Genomic DNA, 21741 nt, shown 5'->3' on the forward strand with positions numbered 1-21741 from the left:
TTGAATAAGAATGTGCATACAACGACAGAAAGCAGTTTCTCGTGTGCCGCCATCGTCCATAAAGAGTTTAATCTGGATTATTTAAGTGATGTTCTTTTGTAAGGTGTTAACCTCTTACTTGAGTCTTCATTTAGCATAAATCCAGATTAATGAGTCCTAGGGGCTGAAGCTAACAGCTAGTCTGAGTGAAATCAAAACCAAAACAGACTTCTACCTTCTTAAAACAACTCTGGTCTCAAAATCGCCACAGACGTTTACGTGAACACAAACATGTAACCTTTAAACTATTGACACAATTGGGCTGGTTGCTTATTTACATAGAAACCAATGATAATTTATACAGTATATGGAAGTAGGAGACCATGAAGTGTCCTGTGTGAAACACTGAGAACGCTAAAAAGTAAACCGTTTCTGGTCAGATTAACTGTCTGATAAAAAAATATAAGGCAATTTAAAATTAATACCACAACTATGACATTTTTGTTTTGTACTCCACTTTATGTTTTGAGAGCATCAGTTTGACTAATGCATGTTTTCATTCTCAGTGTCGCACAGGAAGATTACAAGCTGCCCCCATTTCATTTCAAATTCAGAAATACTTCTGTAACTCATAGTATCTAATATTCTTTAAAGAGTTTTTGAAGAAGCTAATGATTGTGGACAGGAAGGATCTCCATAGCGGATCTGAAGACGCCTCCACCTGAAGACGCTCTGTTTTTGTATGTAAGTCCCATGAAGAAAAACCTCAAGGTTGTCTGTAATTTTCTTGGCTTTATTTAAATAATCATCTCATCTAATCTCCAGTGGTTCCACAGTCGTCCCCAGAACAGAATCAGTGTTCTTTATCAGGTTGTTGAGCATTTTTAATTCCCTTTCTCTAATGCTGCTATGCCAACAGGTGATGGCGAAAGAGAAGATGCTCAACAACTGATTTATAGAAGATACGAAGCATCTTGTTGAAGTTTATTTTCCTTACAGTTTTGTGAAATAACAGCCAAATTCATTAGCCAGAACCAAAAAAAAAAAAAAAAAAACTCAGAGAATGATTGCTACCAGTGCAGCCCCCCCCCCCAAACAAACAAACAAAAAAAAAAAACCAATCTAATTAAAACATTTTAAAAAGTAAGAAAATGTAAATTTAAGGTGTAAGCATTCAATGTAAAATCTGGTTATATTCAAATCATTTAATGATTTATGTTGACATTAGTCACTTTAAAGATTTATTTTGAATCAATTAAGGTGGGTGGAAACAAAAGAATGCAAAATAAAACTCATTTGGACTAACTCTAAATGATTTTTTAAGATGAAAATTTCTAAAGGTTTTTACTTTTAAAGGTTCATCAACAGCACCCAGAAAAAAACCTTTCATATTGTTTTTGAGCTCAGAGTTATGTTTTTGTGATGGTAGATGCCTGCGTTGGCTAAGCTAGCTGCTAGCGTCAACTAGCATGAAACTGCAACATGGGTATCATGTGTGGATGGTGAAATAACAGCTGCTTAAAGCTGGAGTTAAGCAAATCCGTGTCCTAGCTGGATGTAGACTGCTTCCACGTACTTATGCAGGGGGCAATGGGCGAGCGGCTCTGCTGGTAGCCTTTAGCGCAGCGGTTGCACATGATACCAGTCACGCCATCTTTACAGGGACATTGTCCTGTGGTTTGGTTACAGGTTTTGCCAGCAGCGCCCACGGGATGGCAATCACATGCTGTGAGGAAACAGAGGAAGAAAGAGAGGAACAGTAAGTGGTCTCACACACATACACACACACACACACCTACACACACACACACACACACGAGGGAGTGGGGGGGACTAACACTAACTATGCAAAGAGAGTGCAGGTGGGTACACAGCATCGGTGTGGTGGTGACAACAGGGTGGTGAGAGACATAGTGGAGGCGTTCACACACAGGCACATAAAACACAACCAGTGTTACTACAAGACTGCATGAGAATCCAATTCTTAAAGGTTTACAGACGTCTTCGAGGTGTTTGTTGCAACAGCGCCTCATCAGGATCGCATTAAGGCAAAAACATGTTGGTGTGTGTGACTGGTGTGTGCTGGGTGATGGGGAAAAAACTTGTGCATGTTTACCAAAAATGATCAAATAATGGGGTATAATTCTGATAGGCTGTTTCTGATCAATGTCAGGCTTTGAACGAGAGCCCATCCTTCACTCTTCCTCCAGAAACTGGTTGTTGGGTGTGGGTGCGGCGGGTCGGTGGGTGTATCTGACACATATGCTCCAGGAATGTAATCATGTCTAAATTCCTCAGCCTAATCCAACCCTCTCTATTCATTTCGCAGCCAGGTTTGAAAGGAGTGTGCTACAAAAGTTCTTTCTTTTCCCTTATTCTGGGATATAAATAACTCTTAGTCCTCCTCAAAGTCTGAGCTGACGTAGTAATGTCTTACCATTTTTCCCCCCAAAAGCATTCATCACCAAACTTTCACCGCTCGCACCATAAGTGTTTTATTTTCTGCTGATTTCCCAGAAACCCTGTGATGTTAAAGCATTCAGCCTCATTCGCTACATGCCCGGCCCCCCACCCTCTTCCTCCCATAAGATTTTCCTCTACGTTGTGTCACATGTCACTCTGTGAGCCTTCAAGGCTGCAGACGAATTAATACTCTGGTTTTTTTTCTGTTTTTTTTTTGTATTGTTGCTAATGATCGGACCTTTGTTAAACGTCTTTTGCCTTCTGAGAGCCTAACTGTGCAGCTCACACATGCAGACTTACAGCTTCAAAAACAATGAGTTCATTCCTTTGGACTGACTTCAGTCTTTAATATGTATTAACGTCAAAAGAAATTAATACTGAGCCCAGTCCACATGCTTAAAATTCCAGATCTCTACTATAGTTGGCCTGGAGTTTATGAGGGGACTTAATCTGAATCGGAGAAGATAATATTATGCAACTGCTTCTGAATGAATTAAATCATTTTAATAAAAGCTGACATGTCCGAATGCAGTGTGCTTTTTAATCTCTGCTTTGACTCGGTGCAATGATCCCGCTGCTATTCAGTATGCTGCTTGGGGAAAACAAAACTCACAGGGTGACGCATTATGTCTTTATAGTTCTTTGGCACAAGTGCAACTAGTGGTACTTAGATTGCCTTTAGCTGTATGCAGAAAAAAATGTTGGTGTAAATTATTTGCAGAGTAAAATGCAAACAAGTTAAATGTGATGTAGGACTAATGAGCAACATGAGCCAAAAAACATAAATTGTGGATCTTTGCTTCCCAGAAATATCTGAAAGTAGAAGAGAGCATTTCTAAGTAGAAACTGAAGTAGATCAGAGCAAACCAGGAAACGGTAACGCTGGCTGAATGTCATTAAACACAACTATGTGCTCCAGTTATAAGTTTGATTCTTAAGATTAATGTAGTTCTCTTTGATCTTTTTGTACTTGGAAACATTGTAGCTCACATAATAACTATTTAAAACTAATTTGAAAACATATATACATCATTGTCCTTTCATTTCACATCCATGACCTGCTTTGTGTTTGTTTTTCATATAAAATCCCAATTAAACACACAGCTTTTGGCTGCAGTGTGTTTCTGTTTTGATTAAGTTGAGCAGCCTTGTAACGCAAAATTAAGGTATGGTTCATGTCCCATGATATTTATTCTATTTTCTGTTTTATGACAAAACACAACTAACTGATGAAAAACTGTCATACACGTGACAATAACATCTGTCATGAAAATGAAGGAGACTTAATGAATGTTTAAAGACTGTTGTCATGAGATGTTATTCTGTAATTAATGGCACTTTTAAAGCAAATTTGCATTAAAACTTGTATTTAAAGTCCATTAAATTGGTCAAGTTTGCATTATCTGTGTCATTATTTACTGTCCAAGTGTTACAGAAAAAACCAAGTGGATTAAAAATGTATAAATGAAAAATAAATGAATGGTATGACACAACAAAGTGGTCTGTGTCCCAGCAGGCCTCCGTCTATCTATAAAACTCTCTCTTTTTTTATCTCTATTGCCTGTTTCCTGAGCTTCAGCTCCTGTTGCTGCTCTTATCAGTCCTTGGTGTGTGTGTGTGTGTGTGTGTGTGTGTGTGTTTGCCCCTCTTATCGCACTCATTGGAGTACTCCCACAGACTGTGTGCCTACTACTACCTACATCAGACCAATCTGTCACCGCTTTCATTGAGCGCGGCTGGGCGAACCGAGCAAACGCACACATGCGCCCCCGGGGAGCTCGCTAAGCGGCGTTTGGACCAGCGCGGCACGTCCTCAGGCCAGTAAATCCACGGGAGCGTGTTCTGGAGGGGAGGCTTTGAGGATCGAGGGAGTTTGCGGCGGGTTATGTATTTAGGAGCATGTGATCGGAACCATAAAGCCCAGCGTCGAGCCTGCTTGTAAATCAGGAAGCACATGGCACACAGGTGGAGAGCTCTCCCTCTCCTCTTCTGTCGTCACCTTTGGTCTGCCTCACTGAACAGCTCTCCTCTCTGTCCTGTCAGATGCTCTCCGACCGGATGACACAGCTGCTGTGTCAATGACTGGCTCACTCCAGGGGTGTGAGTAAGAGTATGAAGTGTGTGTCCACTTCAGGGGCTAAGTGGCTGATTCATGGCTACCACTCCAGATGGCTTGGAGAGATATGGGGAAACAGAGAGGAAAGGTTCCCTTTCTGTCATAGGATAAGGGACAAGGACAGGACGGAAAGCTAATGCAGAGGTTATATCTTACTGTAGCTACAAAAAGAGTCTCTTCCTGCCAGGAGTTGCACATAAAAAACAAAAAAGCAACATGAAAAATGGGGTATGGAGACCTTTCCAAAAACAGGCAATGTGTGATTTCACATTATGCCCATCATTCACCATGAAGTTGATGTTTGAAGTCTGAACTGCATTCCCCGTTTTGGTTTGAGCTCAGTGTGCCAGTAAGAGGAATTTGTTGGACCTGGAATGCAGCCAATCGAGCCAAGTCTGTGTTAGATTATAATTAGATTTCAGCTCCTCCCTAAAGTGTCTGTAAAGAGCAAAAAGAAAGGAAAAGAAATCGCATCGAACTCAAGGACGTCTCACTTTCTATCTGCAACTACTTCAGGATTTTATTGATGACAGTAAATGGCCACAAGACGGATTTCTTTTGGCCACTGAGAACGACGGGTGTTTGCTTTGTGAGTGACGTTGATATTGCACAGCACTTTTCTGTTATTTTAAGTGGAAACATCTCAATATCCACCGAAAGGTAATAAGTAGCAAGGTAAAAAAGAAAACTTAATCAAATTGAAGACCTATAGTGAGGATTTAACTCTGATTAAGACATGAACCATACCTTAATTTTGAGTTAAGACTGTTCAACTTAATAAAAATAGATAGGCTACAAGCTACACGCTACAGCCAAAAACTATGTGTTTAACTGAGGTTTTATATGAAAAACAAACACAAAACAGGTCATGGATGTGAAGTGGAAGGAAAATGATACATGGTTTTCAAATGAGTTTTAAATAAAAACCTGAAATGTTAAAAATGCAGAATAATTCAGCCCCCTGGGGCCAGTATTTTGTAGACTTGCGCTTTACTTTATAGTTTCTTCTAGTTAGTTCTTCCCCCCCATTCTTCTTTACAAATTATCTCCAGCTCAATCATTTCAGAAAGAGATAATTTGCAAATATTGATTATCAACTCTTGCTGAAGATATTCAGTTGAATTTGGACCTGGACTTTGACTAGGCCAATTTCAAACGACGACACTCCGCACTGTATCGTTAGGGTCGTCGTCTTGTCACAAGGCGAATCCTCACAGCAGTCTGACTTAGCTCCATCTATCACCTCTAACCAGCTTCTCCGTCTCTGCTGAATGAAACGTTTCCCATAGCATGATGCTGCCATCACCATTTTATCATGATGACTATGGACTTGAGGAGGTGGTTTGCAGTATTGAGTTTCCTCTTTTGCATGTGGACTAAAAAGGTTTTGCATCTAATCTGACCAGGACACTCTGCTCCACATGTTTGTTTGTGAAAACCTTTCAGCAAAAGAACAATGTCTTTCTTCTTGCTTGAAGAAAAACTGTTAATTAATTAATTAGTTAATTAACAGATTCCTAACCCCGCTTTAACTTCTTCAGAACTTTCTCCCCGGCCCATCTGCTTTGCTCATTGGTCTTCGTGACGTATTCAGTTCACTACTATGCTTTTTAATAAAACTCTGTTCACGGAGCAGATGTATGCTGATGTTAAACTACAGAAAAAACTGACTTGCTTTACTAGTTGCAATTAGTTGCAGCGAATTTTAATTCGAAGCATCGGATTAAATGGGGCTGAAATGCAAGGTGCTCTTATCAGATGAGACCAAATGGAACTGAATTGAACCAAATTTAAAAAATATATTTTTTCTTGTTGTTTGAGATAATAAATTCCCACATCATTCATTGAATGTTTTGCTTGTGACGTAAAAAATATTGCTGGAGTAGCAGACAGCAGATTTAAATTCATTTTTAAGTGAAATCCTTAGCTGTCACGTTTTTGATTCCGCATCATTTTGCTTTTAAGATCAGATAAAAACACTTAAACTCGAAACTGTGGAGTCTCCGCTTTAAAGGCGAAGACAGCATCATTGCAGTTCAGGTTTTGCTCATCTTCCTTTGTTCCAACCAGACTTTATGTATCTGTCAAATCCCATCGGCGTGTTTAAATCCGAGCCTTTCAGACAGCCATAAACACGAGTAAAAGACTGAAAACTCATTGGAGTCTACGCTCTCGCTCAAGGAGGGGTGAATCTCTGACTCCTGGCATGTGAACGAAGCCACCAGGCAGGCTTCGCTCTCCGCTCGCTGCGGCCTCCGTTGGAAACCAGCCACTTTTCTGAGAGGGATTATATTACCGCTGTGCTCCCTCGCTTTCTTGCGGGTCCCACAGCACGAGGCTTTCTCTTTTAGATTCCAGTAAATCACCAAGACCTCTTAATCGATGTCGCTTTGTTCCAGCTTCCACACTGTTTGAGAAGTGGGCATGAAAGTAGCTTTGCGGCTTGGGGTTTCATCAAATTATCTTGAGTTATAATGTGGTTTACACTGAGGCGGGAGTTTGCCGGAGCATGAAAGTGTCCAACGCAGGGGAGAAAAGCAGTGTGTGGTAACTTTGTTCACCAGCAAACAGACCATGTAAAACAGTGATCTCTGAATTCGTTAGCAGTAATGCTCCAGATTTAGCTGACAAAAAATGTTTTGTTAGCCCGTCTATGTTTCGTGTCATTTGTCAGTTTGGGGTAATTGCAGCAGATTCTTTATTATAAGTCTATTTTGATGTAACTGAATCCCCGGGTTGAATGTGGACAGTGTTTGCTTATAATCACACAGGGCCGGGGAGAGGTGGGAGGTGCATGCACTCTGGCAAATTTCATAGATTAAATTGAACAAAACCGTTTTGGGTGAGCCGATGATTTCTTAAACAATGATGAAATCTGTTTATGCTTCACTACGGCGAAGGGCGGCAACAAACGTGAACGAGTCGAGGGGAAATAAATCCCAAGTGTGGGTGAGAGGATTTAGGCTTTTTTTTTTATTTTTTACATCGCTTGTAATGAGAGTATGCCGTGACCGCGCTCTGGCTGCAGGCCTACGGGACTATCATTATCCCAAAGCAATAACATTATTTTAAATCACATCCGAGAACCGTGCCGATGTTCTGCAGAGGTTAAAAGGTGTCTCGAGAACCGTGCCGATGTTCTGCAGAGGTTAAAAGGTGTCTTTCTCTCTTTTAAATATTCCTTTTATTCAGATTTAGATCATGTCAAAAAAAAAAGGTAAACATATTCAGAAGCTTTAATATTTTGATATATTTAGAGATCCTCAGAAGCCAATAGATTAATCCAGAAGCTCGTGCTCCACATCTTTCTCACTCCAGATGTCAGGTGTGCATACCGGGCCCATTTTTCACCGCTTTCGACTCGCTGTTTTGACTTCCCGTCAGGACTCATTTCTCCGTTTCCCCTAACATCGTGTTAGTAATCGGACTTGTGTGAAAACAAATTTCCATGTTGGTCGATGGTGGTTCTTTTCTCACTGCTGCTGACATGCTGGGGGCAGTTTTATTTTACTCCTGTCTGAACTTTCACTGCCGTTTTGCTGCGAGAATTTGGTCCGTCTGCAAGGCGGTTATGTTCAAAATCTGAAGGGATCTCTGGGAAAAGCAACCACATCATAAATCAAAGGCAGGAACATCTAGAATAAACTCAGTTGATTAAACTGAGTTATAAAAAAACTAACCTGACACCACGTTCTTTGTGTTGTTTCATGAACAAATTTGGCGAATTGATGATCTAAAAAATGCGGATGATTAATTTATTTACATTGCGTTTGGTATATTTGAGACAGTAAGCGATTAAAAAGCTGTCCATTTAGATAATTTGGCAGAATTACTGTCTAAATTGTGTAAGACAGCAAAAGGCAAATAAATTCTCACTTTTTCTGACGAATCCTTTTTGATTATCCTGTCTAGTATGAATTAAACATGGTAAACTTTGCCTAAAAAGTTTACTATGTAGGCAAAGGAATGACTGAAAATAAATTCAATTAAATTATTTGGCATATTAATCATCCAAATTGTCTAAGGGGTGAAATGTCCTTCCCTCAAAAAATATCCTCACGTATGATGATGACTATTTCCATTTGATCTGTTTCATTAATTGATACAGTACATCGCAACTTGACCGCACAACAATTAAAAATGAATAACATTTGATAATTTTGCACGTTCATCATATAAATTATGTATGGTATCAAACTGGAAAATGCCCTCACTTTTGCTGATGTCTACCTCAACTCACCTCTTAATAAAAGCAAAAACTAAAACGCAAAAATTTTTACCATTTGGCAGAAAAGTTCTCCAGGCTTTGCAAGTCATTAAGTGACAAAGAAATTTATTTTGACTGCTTTTTTTCCCATTCTGTTTGGTAATACTATATACAGTGAATTTGGCCTCCAATCCCAACTTGAAAACAAAATAAATGAAAAGGAGAAAAATCAGATCATTTATCAGGTTAATCAACTAGATGATGTAAGGCCTCAAACAGCAAAAACAGGAAAAAAAAAAAAAAAACCCGCAGAAAAATCACTCATGCTGATGTCTGCTTTGCTTACTTTATGTATGGTATTTAGTAAATGCAATAAATGAATAAAGAAAATCTAATTACGTCATTTGGCAGATTAATCACCTAAATTAGGTAAGAACCCTTACTTATGCTAATGACTAGATAATCTACATTCTGTCTGCTGTGTGTTAAATACAATCATTTTTCACTAAAACCACAACTTGACCACACAGAAAACCAATAAAGTAACAAAGTGAGGTAATTTAGCTGATGTATCAGATAGTGAAGCTATTCACATATGCTGACGACTATTTATATTCTTTCTGCTATACAGTAAAGACAGATTAAATACAGTCAGCGATTTGGCAGAGCTTGCTTCATTTTACTGCAGCGATGAAAAGCACAGAAAGAGCACGAAGCTGTAATTTTTATTACATTTTTATAGGAGCAAACCTGAACGTGAATCTTGAGAGGTGAACACATGAGACGGGACTTTAACACGCAACACACCAAAGCTCCGAGCTGTCCTGCAACACGCAGCAGAGGACGGGGTTAGCAGTACGCTCCGTCCTGACGTGATGAATGGTGTGTTTGCATTCCTGGCCGGCCAGAATAGGCCCAAAGCCACGGAAGGTGTTAATAATCACCTCAGGAATATTGCTCATGAGTGACTGAGCCGAGGGTGGATAAATCTGAAGAATTGTGTTGTGCAAAAAAAAAAAAAAAAAAAAAAGGAAATGTGTTTGATATGCTTGCAGGAAGCAAGGAATCCGGTGGGGGCCGAGTGCAGCGCAGGTGATGCTCCCTTGCGTTAGATTGATTAATGTTCTGTCAGCGAGGCATGAAGCGTGTCAGACAGCCGTGAAAAAAAAAAATTATTTCTAGCAGAGAAAGGCTGAAAAGGAGGAACGTCTCCTCCGAGGACGTATCATTTTCTCCAGAGCTGGATTAGTCTTTGAGTTCAGCCGGATGAAAAGCCCTGGCTCATCTAAACTAACATCGCATTCTTCAGCTCGTTTCATTGATGTTTCGCTGCTCGTACATGATGTCTTTCAAACTGACTGATGGCTCCGTTTATTTATTTACTTCCTGCTGAGTGACAAAAGAAAACTGGGGCTTAAATTGTCAGCAGGCAGCTAATATTTCTTCGTGGGGCGCCTTGAGAGGCGGCGGCTCTGAAACCCTCCAGCAGGTATCCGTTTCTTGTGTGTGTGCGCACGAGTTCTGCCGTGTCCCTCGGCTTGTTTGTGCAGGGATTGGACTCCTGTTATCTTTCCCCGCAGCTGTAGAAGAGGTGGGAAAACACATTCTCCCCCCATCCTCCACCTCTTCCTCTTCTACCACCTCTCTGTCTTTGACCCTTACTAGCCACGGTGAGGGTTGGTGGCAGGCGATTCATTCAGCGGTGAGTTGTGAGCACACCTGTGTAGGGGCGTGTCCCCCTCACCCATCATCCTTCCTCCTGCCATCTTTCATTCCTTCGCTGCCTCTCCAGTCCTGACTTCTGCTTTGTTGCTGCCTTTTCCCACCGCTGTTCCAGTCGCCTCTCGTTCATCTTTGGTCCTCACCGGGGATCACTTAGCGCCCCTGCTCTGTTTGTTTTGCTTGCCCTGTCATCCCCTCACCCCGCTCAAAATAAGCCAAATTACTCTGTCAATGAGGGAATGCCCGGGCTGACCCCACCCAATGCCACCCTGACCTCTCCGATCCCCAAAAGACCCCCCCCCCCACACCTCCCCCAAGCTCATCGCTGTTGATGGAAGAGGTGAAACTGGTTCAGCAATTAAAATGCGTCTTCTAAAAAATCTAACTCATCGGGGGAAAGGCAACACTGTTTCAAGGAAATCAAGTCATACTGCTTTGATATAGTTATGATTAAAGCTGCTTTTTGTTCCTACAGTCCCTGGAAAACCCCACACACGCACACACACACACACACACACACACACACACACACACACACACACACACACTATGAAGCTTTACCGAATGGGCCAACGGGGCTCCTGTAAAAGACGGAAACTGGCCCTGTACCTTTGCAGGCCTTCCTGTGTGTGATGGGCTTGGACAGGTCTCTGTAGTAGCCCTCCTTGCAGTAGTGGCAGTGGCGACCTGCTGTGTTGTGCCGACAGTTGAGGCAGACTCCTCCGCTCTTCCTCCCCGACAGTTTGTACAGCTCCATGTTGAATCGGCACCGTCTGGCATGGAGGTTGCAGTGGCAGGCTGTGTAAGGAAAGCAGCAAGGTTCAAATCTTTTAGTTTTTGAGACTCTCTGACCACAGTGCAATGGTTTTTCTAAATTAACTCCTGCACTTGTCTGTTGCTGCCGTGTGTTTTAAGAGTGAGAAGATTAAAAAATATATATTTTCTTTTAAAGTATCGTCCCAATACGCTGAAAGTAACTAGTATTATCAAGCTTTTTATCGTTCTTAGAGAAAAACAAATGGTTTTGGGCTATCAGTGGAGGTGTGCGTAAATCCTGAAAAAATCCCACAAAAAAAAGATAAGTTAGCAATAACTAACATTTATGAGTTTTTGCATCCTAGGGTGTCGATTTAACTTCAAGACATTAATCGCTAAGAACTTGGCTAAAAGAAAAAGAACCAATAACACTCCAAAGCCATAAAACTGGTCAGATGAATAATTTGGATCAAAGTTTTCTCAAGATGTGAAAGTATTAGATAAGAATGGGCTGAATTCAAACTCACAACAAACTTTACCAAGTTTTATTTGTAAAAAAAAAAAAAAAATTTAAATGAATTTTTCATCTGGTTCACAATTATGTTCTAGTCACATAAAATCCCAATAAAACACAGAAATTATGAAAACTCCACACTCGTACTAAATCTGAAATTTATATCGATTAAAGGTTAATTCTTCAAGATATTCTCTTAAGTTTAAACCACCAGGATGAAAAGCCGTGATTCAGAAACACCACAGTAGATTCCCAGGAAGTTTAAACTTGGGGACTAATGAGGTGAAGGATTTCATCTTCCTTCCTGACTCTTTATCTCCCTCTTTCCTTTTATCAGTGTCCTCTGCTCCTCTCCAGAGTGCAGGCTGTACTGTACTAAACAGAAGACGGAGGCCTGGAAATACCATTCCTACATTCCCACTGAATCCCTGCGAGCGTGTGCGAGAGCTCCCTCTCTGCCGCTTGTTTACTGGCGAGTAAAGTTGCCAGAGCCGAGTTTAATTAGCCAACTAATGTTTATTCATGACTTTTTGGCAGAGGAGACGCAGACATGCCCAGCTTCATTAGGGCCCGGCCGTCCGAGACTCTGGTCTTCCTCCACTGGCACCACAGACAGATTCATGCATTATTAACAGCTGTACTTCTAATACAGTTTGTGGCTCAGCTGTGTGTGTTCATGCACGTTACCTCACAGGGGTATAAAGTGGGGATATATTGATCCCAAGTTATGGGAGTTGATTGGTTCATCTGTCTGTAATTTTTCTCTTTATTTGGGAAACCTGAAGGATTTCAGACCAAACACATCCTTGAAGTTTTCCTCTTCCTGATGCGTTTGCTCTGCTAACTTTTTTCTTTCTTTCTTGAATATTTGTGTCTGTTTGAGACCTACGAGACATTTTCACCCCAAGGACCCAATTACTGTATCTAAATAACTCATACAGTAAACAAACAGACTGGCTCTGTGTATTGTCAGTAGTGCTTTCTGTACGACTGCAAAAGTTTAATCAGTGAACAACAACAGCTAAGATCTATAACACACAAGAAAAATATTTTTTTTTCCTCGATGACAGCTTGAGATCATGGGTAAACGATATTTTTAACCCTCCTGTGGTCTTAGGGAGACGCAGGGAAGCAGCTGGGCTGTCCCGTCAGACCGTCAGTTCCCAAAACTACACGAAATACCTCAGAGTAAATAGCTCAGACCGTGGGAGGGTTAAGGGCACATCAGCTGTGTTTGATAACTCTTCCTTATGTGCTCTCATCTGGATGGATTAGATGCTTATAATTTCTGTCCTGAGTCACTTTGCATCTTCAGAGTTTAAATCAATTTGTACCTGATTTTTCTAGCTATTAAAGCTGATCTTCTACAGGACATTTCATATTAAAAAGGCCTCAGCTTTATGCATGTGCTCGTATGAGATTATTGTGGTATGCCAACATGGAATAAAAGTGACATTCCCTAATTGGCATTGGTATCATCACAAAATTTTATGTGCAAAAAATGTAAAACATTGTTTGTATTTAACATTTTTAACATTTGCTGTGGGAAAGTTCAATTCCACTTTACATATTTTCTACAGTTTTTGTTTTTCTTTTAAAATCCCAGGCAAATCTTTCAGACCCTCAAACAAATGTTAATATCAGCTAAAGATGCTTCAACTAAAAACAAAATGCAACTTTTAGGGGGAAAAAAAGTAACCCAAAGCAGTCCTCAACACCCCATTAGTGAAGTAATCAATTTCCCAGGAATCCCTGGCTTACCAAAATTATTCCAAAAGCGCACCAATGAATCATGCAGTAGGTCACAGAAGAACATAAAAAACACTGCAAGTTGAGTTGCCTCATTGACTCCAGTGCTTGTGATTAAAATATGGAAAAAGCCTGTTCAGGACTGGGATGACATGCTCTATTGATGACATGAATAGTCTAGCAGAAAACACTGCAGGAAGATGACCCGTCTACTTCTACGACATTCATGAACTCTTTGTTAATGGAGCAGAAGTATAATCTGAACCACACCAGCAGGCCTGCCTCCAAACAACATGAGGAAGTTCCTGTGTGCGTCAGATTTATGGGCGGACCAGAAACATGCAAATACAAAGGTTCTGGCAGGAACCTTTGAATGTAAAAACAAGCAAAGTGATTAATCGGGTTTACATTTTAACACCTTATAATCTTTGTAATTAAGTAACCATTGTTATTTAATTACCTTTGTATTCCCGCCAGAATCCAAAGGTTCTGGCAGGAAGCTTTGTATGTAAAAAGCGATTGTTTAAATTTTTAACACGTTATAAGCTACGTAATTAATTAATGGAATTAGCATGTGAAATTCCCAGTCCTAACTGGCAACAGTTTTCACAAATTGTGGCAGTTATTTAGTTTAGGAGGCAGCTAGTTTTTTCATGCTGATTTTACTTTTATTTTGACTTTTATGTATTTATCCAGGGCTGCACAGTGGTGCACTTGGTAGAGCTGTTGCCTTGCAGCAAGAAGGTTCTGGGTTCAATTCCTGGCCCCAGTCTTTCTGCATGGAGTTTGCATGTTCTCTCTGTGCATGTGTGGGTTTTCTCTGGGTACTCTGGTTTCCTCCCACAGTCCAAAAACATGACTGTCAGGTTAATTGGTTAGTTGCCCTGCGACAGACTGGCGACCTGTCCAGGGTGAACCCCGCCTCTTGCCCCGAACGTTAGCTGGAGATGGGCACCAGCGACCCTCCCAACCCCACTAAGGGACAAGGGTGTAAAGAAAATGGATGGATGGATGTATTTATCAGACTGAACATCTGAGAAATAAAACAGACAGACTGTTTTATTTGGACATGAAATGTTTTGTTAACAGACACAAAATGGAGATAATCTGGGACAAATTAGCAATATTAAAGTTATAAAACCGGGAAGGGCAAAGTGGATTTAGCATCTTATTTTATAATTCATATTTTATGTGTCATTTCCAGGCATGTAGTGAAACAAATTCCCTAATTTTTTTTTTACAGAAACATTTCCTGTGTCCAGTGGAATCCCCCCCCTCAAGCCCACCAACAGCCACAACCTGATACATCAAACCTCACAGACGGCGATGAATAAAAAAATGCACCCGAGTTTTACTCATAGATATTGTGTGACCACGCTGCCTTTTACTTCACAATGGGTTCACTTCTTTCCTGTTTGGACAGCGCTCAAGTGATCTGTCTCATTGTGCTGGAAACATCAAGCTCAACGCCAATGTGGCCTGGGAATGCCATGAAGCGGGCTCTGTGTTTCTCAGACTCTAGCTGCAGGGCGCAGTTAGTCAGCACCGCTCCGTGCATGCCTGCAGGTAACAGGGATCCCCGCACAAGGTGTAAAGCTGGTGGAGGATCAGCGTAAAGCCTCAGACCAGCAGACAGGTTTCCGTTACACCTCAAGGATTGTTTCGCACCCTCACTCAACCAGGCTCCAGAGAGAATAATGCCGTTGTGCTGGAGGGCACGGTGGTTATATAGTGGAGCTGCTGCTAAAATTGCTTGAGAAGGTGTGAAACCGAAGTTCACATTGTGTTTCAGCCTACTGTGACTCCAAGCATGAGCAATTGAGAACCACTTTATCTTGGCAATAAGCGTCACGCAAGCTCTTTTAAACGTGACGTTCGTCCAAAACCCTTCAGAAAAAGACTTTAGGTTCATGTTTCTTCTTCACTTTCATGTCTGCCACAGTGCAGACTGTCTTAAAGACAATCGTGCTTTTACATTTTTATTTTTACATTAGATTTTTTCTTTGCTCTCTATGGAACAAATGGGAAAATAACATTTATTTATTGACCTTAGCATTCCTCCTTTGTGCAGCAGGATTTTATCAATTTAACAACTGAAAGAAGACAGTAAAGTCTCTAAACGTCTGTTGAATGAGGGGTTGGCTTGCTCCAGAATAAATAGTCGAGATTCACACCCACTATCCACCCCGATCAGCTGCCACATCACAGAACAATCGACTTCAGTTGTCAACACACCCAGAAGGACACAGACGGGTCTGAATGTTGCTACACTTGCACAAATGCGCCTCGCACGTAGCTGCTGCTCTTAAAGCAGCTGAAAATACGTCGCCTTCTGTTTGAACTTTGGAAATGTGGCTAAGAGTGAGACGTTCACGTGAAGATATCTACTGATGTCTAAAGCTGGTTAAAAATCTGTCACCAACAAGTAAATCAAAACTGCACATTTTGCTAGTAAAGTTGTCCTTTGACAAGCCAGAGCTGTTTTGTTTGCTACATCCTGCAATTCGACGTTGCCAAATTTCTTTCTTTGAAAAGGGTTTATAAAAGATTTTAGTAAAAGTTATGTGTGTTGTTTTTAATCTAGTATTATCATCAGTAGTGAGAGAGTCTGTGCTGCTAAAATGAGACATATACAAACAACTTTAAAGTAAGAAGAAGAAGAAATATGCACAGTTTTACCCCTCAGTGCTAAAGGTAAAGTCTACAACTGTTCTGTATGGGCAAAAAAATAATACTTTTAAACTTGTAGCCATTTAATATTTTAACCCCGAGTAGCTAAATGTTACAGGAAATGAATTCTTAGTTATGAATAGTTCATGATGTCTTTTCCTGTGCATGCTCAGAAACCTGGGGCCTCTTCACAGTGTCCGAATGTGTTTTGGAAAGCCGGTTAATTAGTCCCTTTGAGTGGTTTCCAGAAACCATCAACTGACCTCAGTCATGTAGCCTCTGCTAATTAGAGGGAAAATTCAAGCCACAGAGCTGGAGGTTGAGGTTAAGCTCATCGTATTTACGATAAGCCGGGTAATTGAGGGATGTTGGCCAGCGCCTTGATGTGTTGTAAAGAGACACTCGAGCAAGTGATCTCTGCCACTCATGGCCTAAATCGACATGCTGGGCCGATTCTAGCTGCTGGTTGTGAACCAAGCAGCAGCAGCAGCAGCAGCAACCTAAAAAAAGAAAACACTCATTGCTTCTTCTTCACGCCTGAATAGCTACTTATAAAGTTACTTCTAAATTGTGTTGAGCATTTTTAACTCAACCAAACAGAACAGATAACTAAAACAGCTTACTTTTAATTATGTTAGTGTTAGTCTAAAAAACACTCAGTCTGATTTACTTTAGCATGATACAGAAGATTAGGTTAGTGAAGAAAAAAAAACAAATCTGACTTTTGATCTCAGAATTTTAAATTCAGACTGCTGATAAAAAGTCAGAATACTGAGAAAAAGCATGAAAGCTGAGAAGTACCACATGTTTATCAGTCTGGGTAACTTCCTTTTGTTCTTCAAAATAAGAGCCTCATGCATATTTACTGTGTAATCATTCTTCCTTAGGAAAATAAATGGCCTCTGTGAATGTTACTGCTTCTATCAGCAAAAAGCTAAATGCTATCTTACTGCTATGGATCCAAAAATGACTCTTGAATATAAAACATACGTAAAGTTTTAACCCTACAACACAATAGTCCATCCGGTTTCTTTTCAACTAATAAGCCATAAACAGCAAGAATTTACTTTTATGACCTTTCTTAATTCGTCTATTTTTTATTTTATTTCTGTAACTGTTGTAGAAAGGTTTTAGAAAATACATGAGGAGAAGAATATAGGATACGCTGTATATTGTAACTGAGCTGAAATAATGGTACGCTTTTTTATAAAAAAAGGCTTTATGCAAAAAAGACGTACAGAGAAGGTTAAAAAAAATTGGAAACATGTTTGGAGTGTGAGAGCAGACATCGACAGCCATCACTCTGCAGGTAAATTATTCTTTGTTGATATTTTCACAGAAAATAGGGGATTTAAAAGCAGTAACAGTCACTCTGGATGCTTTGTGTTTTGGTAATTCACTAAAAAATGTCCCCCAAAACACAGGAGGAGTTTTTTTTTTGTTTTTTTTTTAATTACCACATATTTACTGCTGAAGCTCAAAGAGTGATGTAAAAATTACAATAATATTTATGCTCATCCTGTAACCAGGACGTCTGTTATAATTATTTTCATTATAAATCACTTTTGTGACTGCAATTAATATAATTGTTCACCATTTGCACAAGACAGATTAATTACAGTTTCATTTTTAATTTAATAAATTAACAAACATTTTATTATTATCATTATTATTTTGTGTTTGTTGATTTAGACACTGACGTGATGAAGGCAGGCATATGGGAAAACCCAGGGATCATATCATATTAAACTAGTTTCTTCTTGATGTGATTATTGTCTTAAAGATATAATTCCTCCACAAGTGTCATCGTAAATAACGTCCCAAATTATCAGCCGTCCCCTTTTGAAAATCCTGCTACATGTTTAAGTCTTAATTAAAATCTGTGAACCAGAACAGAACCAAAGAAAGGCAGAAATAAAACGTCTCTGTTTTAGGTCGCACTAGCTGTTATTCACATCAGTTCATCTTTCCGGGGTTCAGTGGTGGGAAGAGTGAAGCGCTTCCTGAGGAGATTATATCCAGCTAACGTACTTCATTTATTGCAGCCAATTAGCCGTAACGCTTCAGCTCTCCATGAGCCCTTTGGCCTTCGTCTTTGTCTCTAATGACCCTGACTAAATTCTGGATCTCTATCAGGCCCGAAGGAGGTCCTGTTCTGTTTCAGGGTTTTCAATAGAGCAGTTTGTCTTTCGTACAAAAGGTGACTGAGAGAATCGTAAAGGAAAGCAGAGAGGAGATCAGCGATGGGGACAGAGATCCATCTACTGTTTCTGCTTCTGAGAGCCGTGGCTCGACAAGACTTGGCCAAGTGAGATCAAGCCATACAGAATATTCATCACTCCATCGGGAGTTTCAAAGACAAATTAAATATGCTCACAGTACCGATTTCCAGTGGACACGTTCCACTTGCTGTCAAGGAGCCTTTACTCGTTTCCTCAACATCCCAAAACACACAATTTTTTTTTTTACTTCTTCTTTTGGTAAATCTGAAAAGCTTCATTTATTTCTCCCTGCTCTGTTTCATTATTCAGCACCCAGATGTTTTCTCAGATTTGGACAAATTATGCAATTCCCCGAGCGAGCAGGCAGAGACTTCGGTGCGCGTTCTGTCAGCGGATGATAAAATGCAGCTCAATTAAAAAAGAGCTGTGAGAACTGCTCCGCTGCGGAGAAACCAGGGATCCCTGGTGAAGCTCCGAGCAGCAGGAGTGAAGGTTAACGCTAAGCTGAGGATTTATAGCAGGACCAAGCAGAGGAGGTCCACCACTAGAAAGCTTGGGAAAAGTCTCTTAAGAGTCCATCAACATTAAAAATGAAGTTCGAAAGCCATCAGAAATAAAAATTTAATGCAGCAACTGCACTTCTGAAATACCTATAATAATTAACTAACTTTTAATGTTGACAGCTTTTAATTTCTGGGGCTTTTTGCACTTTGTCAGTTTGCATCTTTCCTCACCAGGTTATTCAGAATATGAAGCATTTCTGATGTGTTAGATAACAGTAAATAACTTCTGAAAAATAAGATTTTAGATAAAAATGCAAGAAAGTAGGTAGTTTTACATAGACTTGAATTTTTTATTTTTTTTTTTTGCATAATTTTCAATTTTAACATTTTATGAAACTTGCTACAAATATAATTTCACAAATAAATGAAGTAAGATTAAATGAAATGAAAAGAAAGAAAATGCTGTCAACTAACTTTTATCTGATTTTTCTAGAACAGGTGCAAAAAAGCAAGTTTAGGTAATACATGCACCTCAACAGGTGAGACAATACAGAGTATTCGGTTTCACAGGACAACATTTTAGAGTCTCTCTTTTCTTGAAAATAAAAAAAAAAATCTTTTTGTGTTTTTTGATGAGATATTGTGTTTTTTGTGACAACAATAAATTCCAATTAATGAGGTTTGAAAACCCAAAATCTGGCTGAATTGTTATTTTTACTATTTCCTCCACTGTTTCTTTAATGAGAGGATCAATAAATATCAATAAACTCCAAAAATATGAATAAATCCAGTTACTGTGTGCAATGCAGTTATTATAATGACACTTTTTTTTTACGTCGCTGCTGACCCGAGGAAGCATAATTAGAAATGTGTGGGAATTTTAAGAGCTGTATTTATGATTGTGACATAAAAACATATTTACTCGACGCTACTATTAATTTTCTGCCTTTTTGACGATTATAAAAATAAAAATATAAGTGGCCTTTCACTCTGCGGCAGCCCCTGACTGCAGCCCACGTTCAGCTAAATGGTCCGTCTGCATGTGGGGGCTAATAAGGCCTTTCCCTTTCCCAAAAGTCTAACTGGCCACACTGAGCCACGCCGACAAAGAAAGGCCTAATGGCCTCCAATTTCCCGCATTAGTACCCATTTAATGGCTGACCTGCCCTCTCGTTAGGCAGCGCAGCATGGGAGCACTTCGCTGCATTCACCGATGCGCATACACACCCACACAAGCACACACACACACATGCATGGACATTTGGCTCTTCGAAGCCACACCGCCTCGGGCCTCCGAAACACTTCCACCCCACGCTGGGACCACATAATAGGCCAGTTAGTAAAAAGGGGCCGCCCTGTGATCAGCGCTGCATCCAGTTCGCTGAGTAATCAACAAGCTTTTGTCTGAGTCGTGTGTGTGGAGCTAGAAGGTGTGTGTGTGTGTGTGTGTGTGTGTGTGCGCGCGGCAGAGATTCTCTCCAGTTTGTCTTTATTTTAGCATCCGTCTCATTAAAGTGCGTGTCTCCTTGCGGGTGTTTTGGGCGAGTAATTCAAGTGATGCTCCCTGGAGAAGAGAAGAGTTCCCTGTGCTTCATGTTGATGGGAAAAAAAAGAAAGAAAAAAAAACCCTCCAGCTGACATACAGTGAGGGGATAAAGGGAGCCTGCCTGAGCTACGGCAGGACTGACGGGAGCGCGTTGTGCGTATGTCAGCTATGCCATAAAAATGCCATGGCTGGAGGATGACGCTGGCAGGTCCTATTCAGCACGACGGCAATGAAAGGCCCTTTTTAGGGTGAATAAAGATTCTTTGGCCTGTCAGGTCCCCCATCACTCCCTGCTCAACAATAAACTCTACAGGCGCTTGTCTTAATAGGCGGAGGGTCTGACAGCTTTAGGACCGATCCGATGCTCAGCCGCGTCCACACAAGCTGGGCTCAGACAACGACCTGCTGTGTGGTAACAATCACGTCCCGAGCCACAGAGCTGGAGGCGTGAACGCATCCTGTACATTGAGTCTTTAGGGAACCTGAGCTGACAGTGTTGGCGAAACCGCATCACCTCAATGTGAACGGATGCTGCGGCACGGCGGGGAAAGATTTTCTTGCCAAGCGTGAAGATGATTGGAGCTAAACGAGATTTAAGAAACACCAGAAATCTTTGCGCTCGCTTAAGAGAGCTGTTGAGTCTGTTGGTGAAGTGGGAAGGAGAAGAGTTTTCTTCTCTGAAGCAGGGTGGAGATAATTGCAACAAGTGCATGCTGCTTTCTTTCTGCCATCAGTCTCTAATTGAACAATCTGAGACTTTACTGGGATTCAGACCCGGACGGTTAATCGCTTGTGCAGAAAGTTTGGATCCGTGCAACATGCCTGTCGAAGCTTAATGACGTCTTTCCTGCTTCACATCCGTCTCCTCAGCTTTAAGCATCACAGTCCGTGATCTCTTCTAATGCAGAGGACACATATACAGATCGCAGGCGATAAAACCGAGGATCTCCTGCTCCTTGTTTCTAACATCATCCCCCAGTCTGTTTGTTCTGTGAGCTTGGTTTCTATGGGACTGCCAGATCCATCATGTTCTGGGTTCACGTAACTCCCGGCACGGCGTCATGCGCGTTGTTGGCCCGGAGGCTGACAGGGATGGGCTGGCGCTGTCAAAGCGAGACAATGAGACAGAGCTCATGAGAGGCTAACTCCCGCTCTCTCCTCCGTGGCTGTGATTCACGCTGATCCCACAGCCTCTGCAATTAAAGCCATCACTCCTCTCCGCCAGCGTAAAGCGAAAGGGCTTAAATCCAAGGTATTATAACAGAACGCAGTTTGCCAACACTAACTGGCGGGC

General features: G+C 40.9%; 1 protein-coding gene and 1 long non-coding RNA gene across 2 annotated transcripts in view; one reads left to right on the plus strand and one right to left on the minus strand.

Annotated features, from left to right (window-relative positions):
• Positions 1 to 21741, minus strand: part of ntn1a (netrin 1a) — a 73805-nt gene that overhangs the window by 21331 nt on the left and 30733 nt on the right. The window contains exons 3-4 of the mRNA XM_014995088.2: positions 11097 to 11285; positions 1556 to 1705 (exon numbers count right to left, since the gene is read on the minus strand). Of these exons, the coding sequence (XP_014850574.2) occupies positions 1556 to 1705; positions 11097 to 11285 (339 nt within the window). The remainder of the gene's footprint in view (positions 1 to 1555; positions 1706 to 11096; positions 11286 to 21741) is intronic.
• On the plus strand, positions 1652 to 16065 carry LOC106922563 (uncharacterized). Its single transcript, XR_001419219.2, has 2 exons — positions 1652 to 1738; positions 14750 to 16065. It is a non-coding gene; the product is annotated as an uncharacterized LOC106922563 (long non-coding RNA).

Source organism: Poecilia mexicana, unplaced genomic scaffold (genome assembly GCF_051168715.1).
Source record: "Poecilia mexicana isolate PSO_F unplaced genomic scaffold, ASM5116871v1 scaffold_1, whole genome shotgun sequence".
NCBI classification, from domain to species: Eukaryota; Metazoa; Chordata; class Actinopteri; order Cyprinodontiformes; family Poeciliidae; genus Poecilia; species Poecilia mexicana.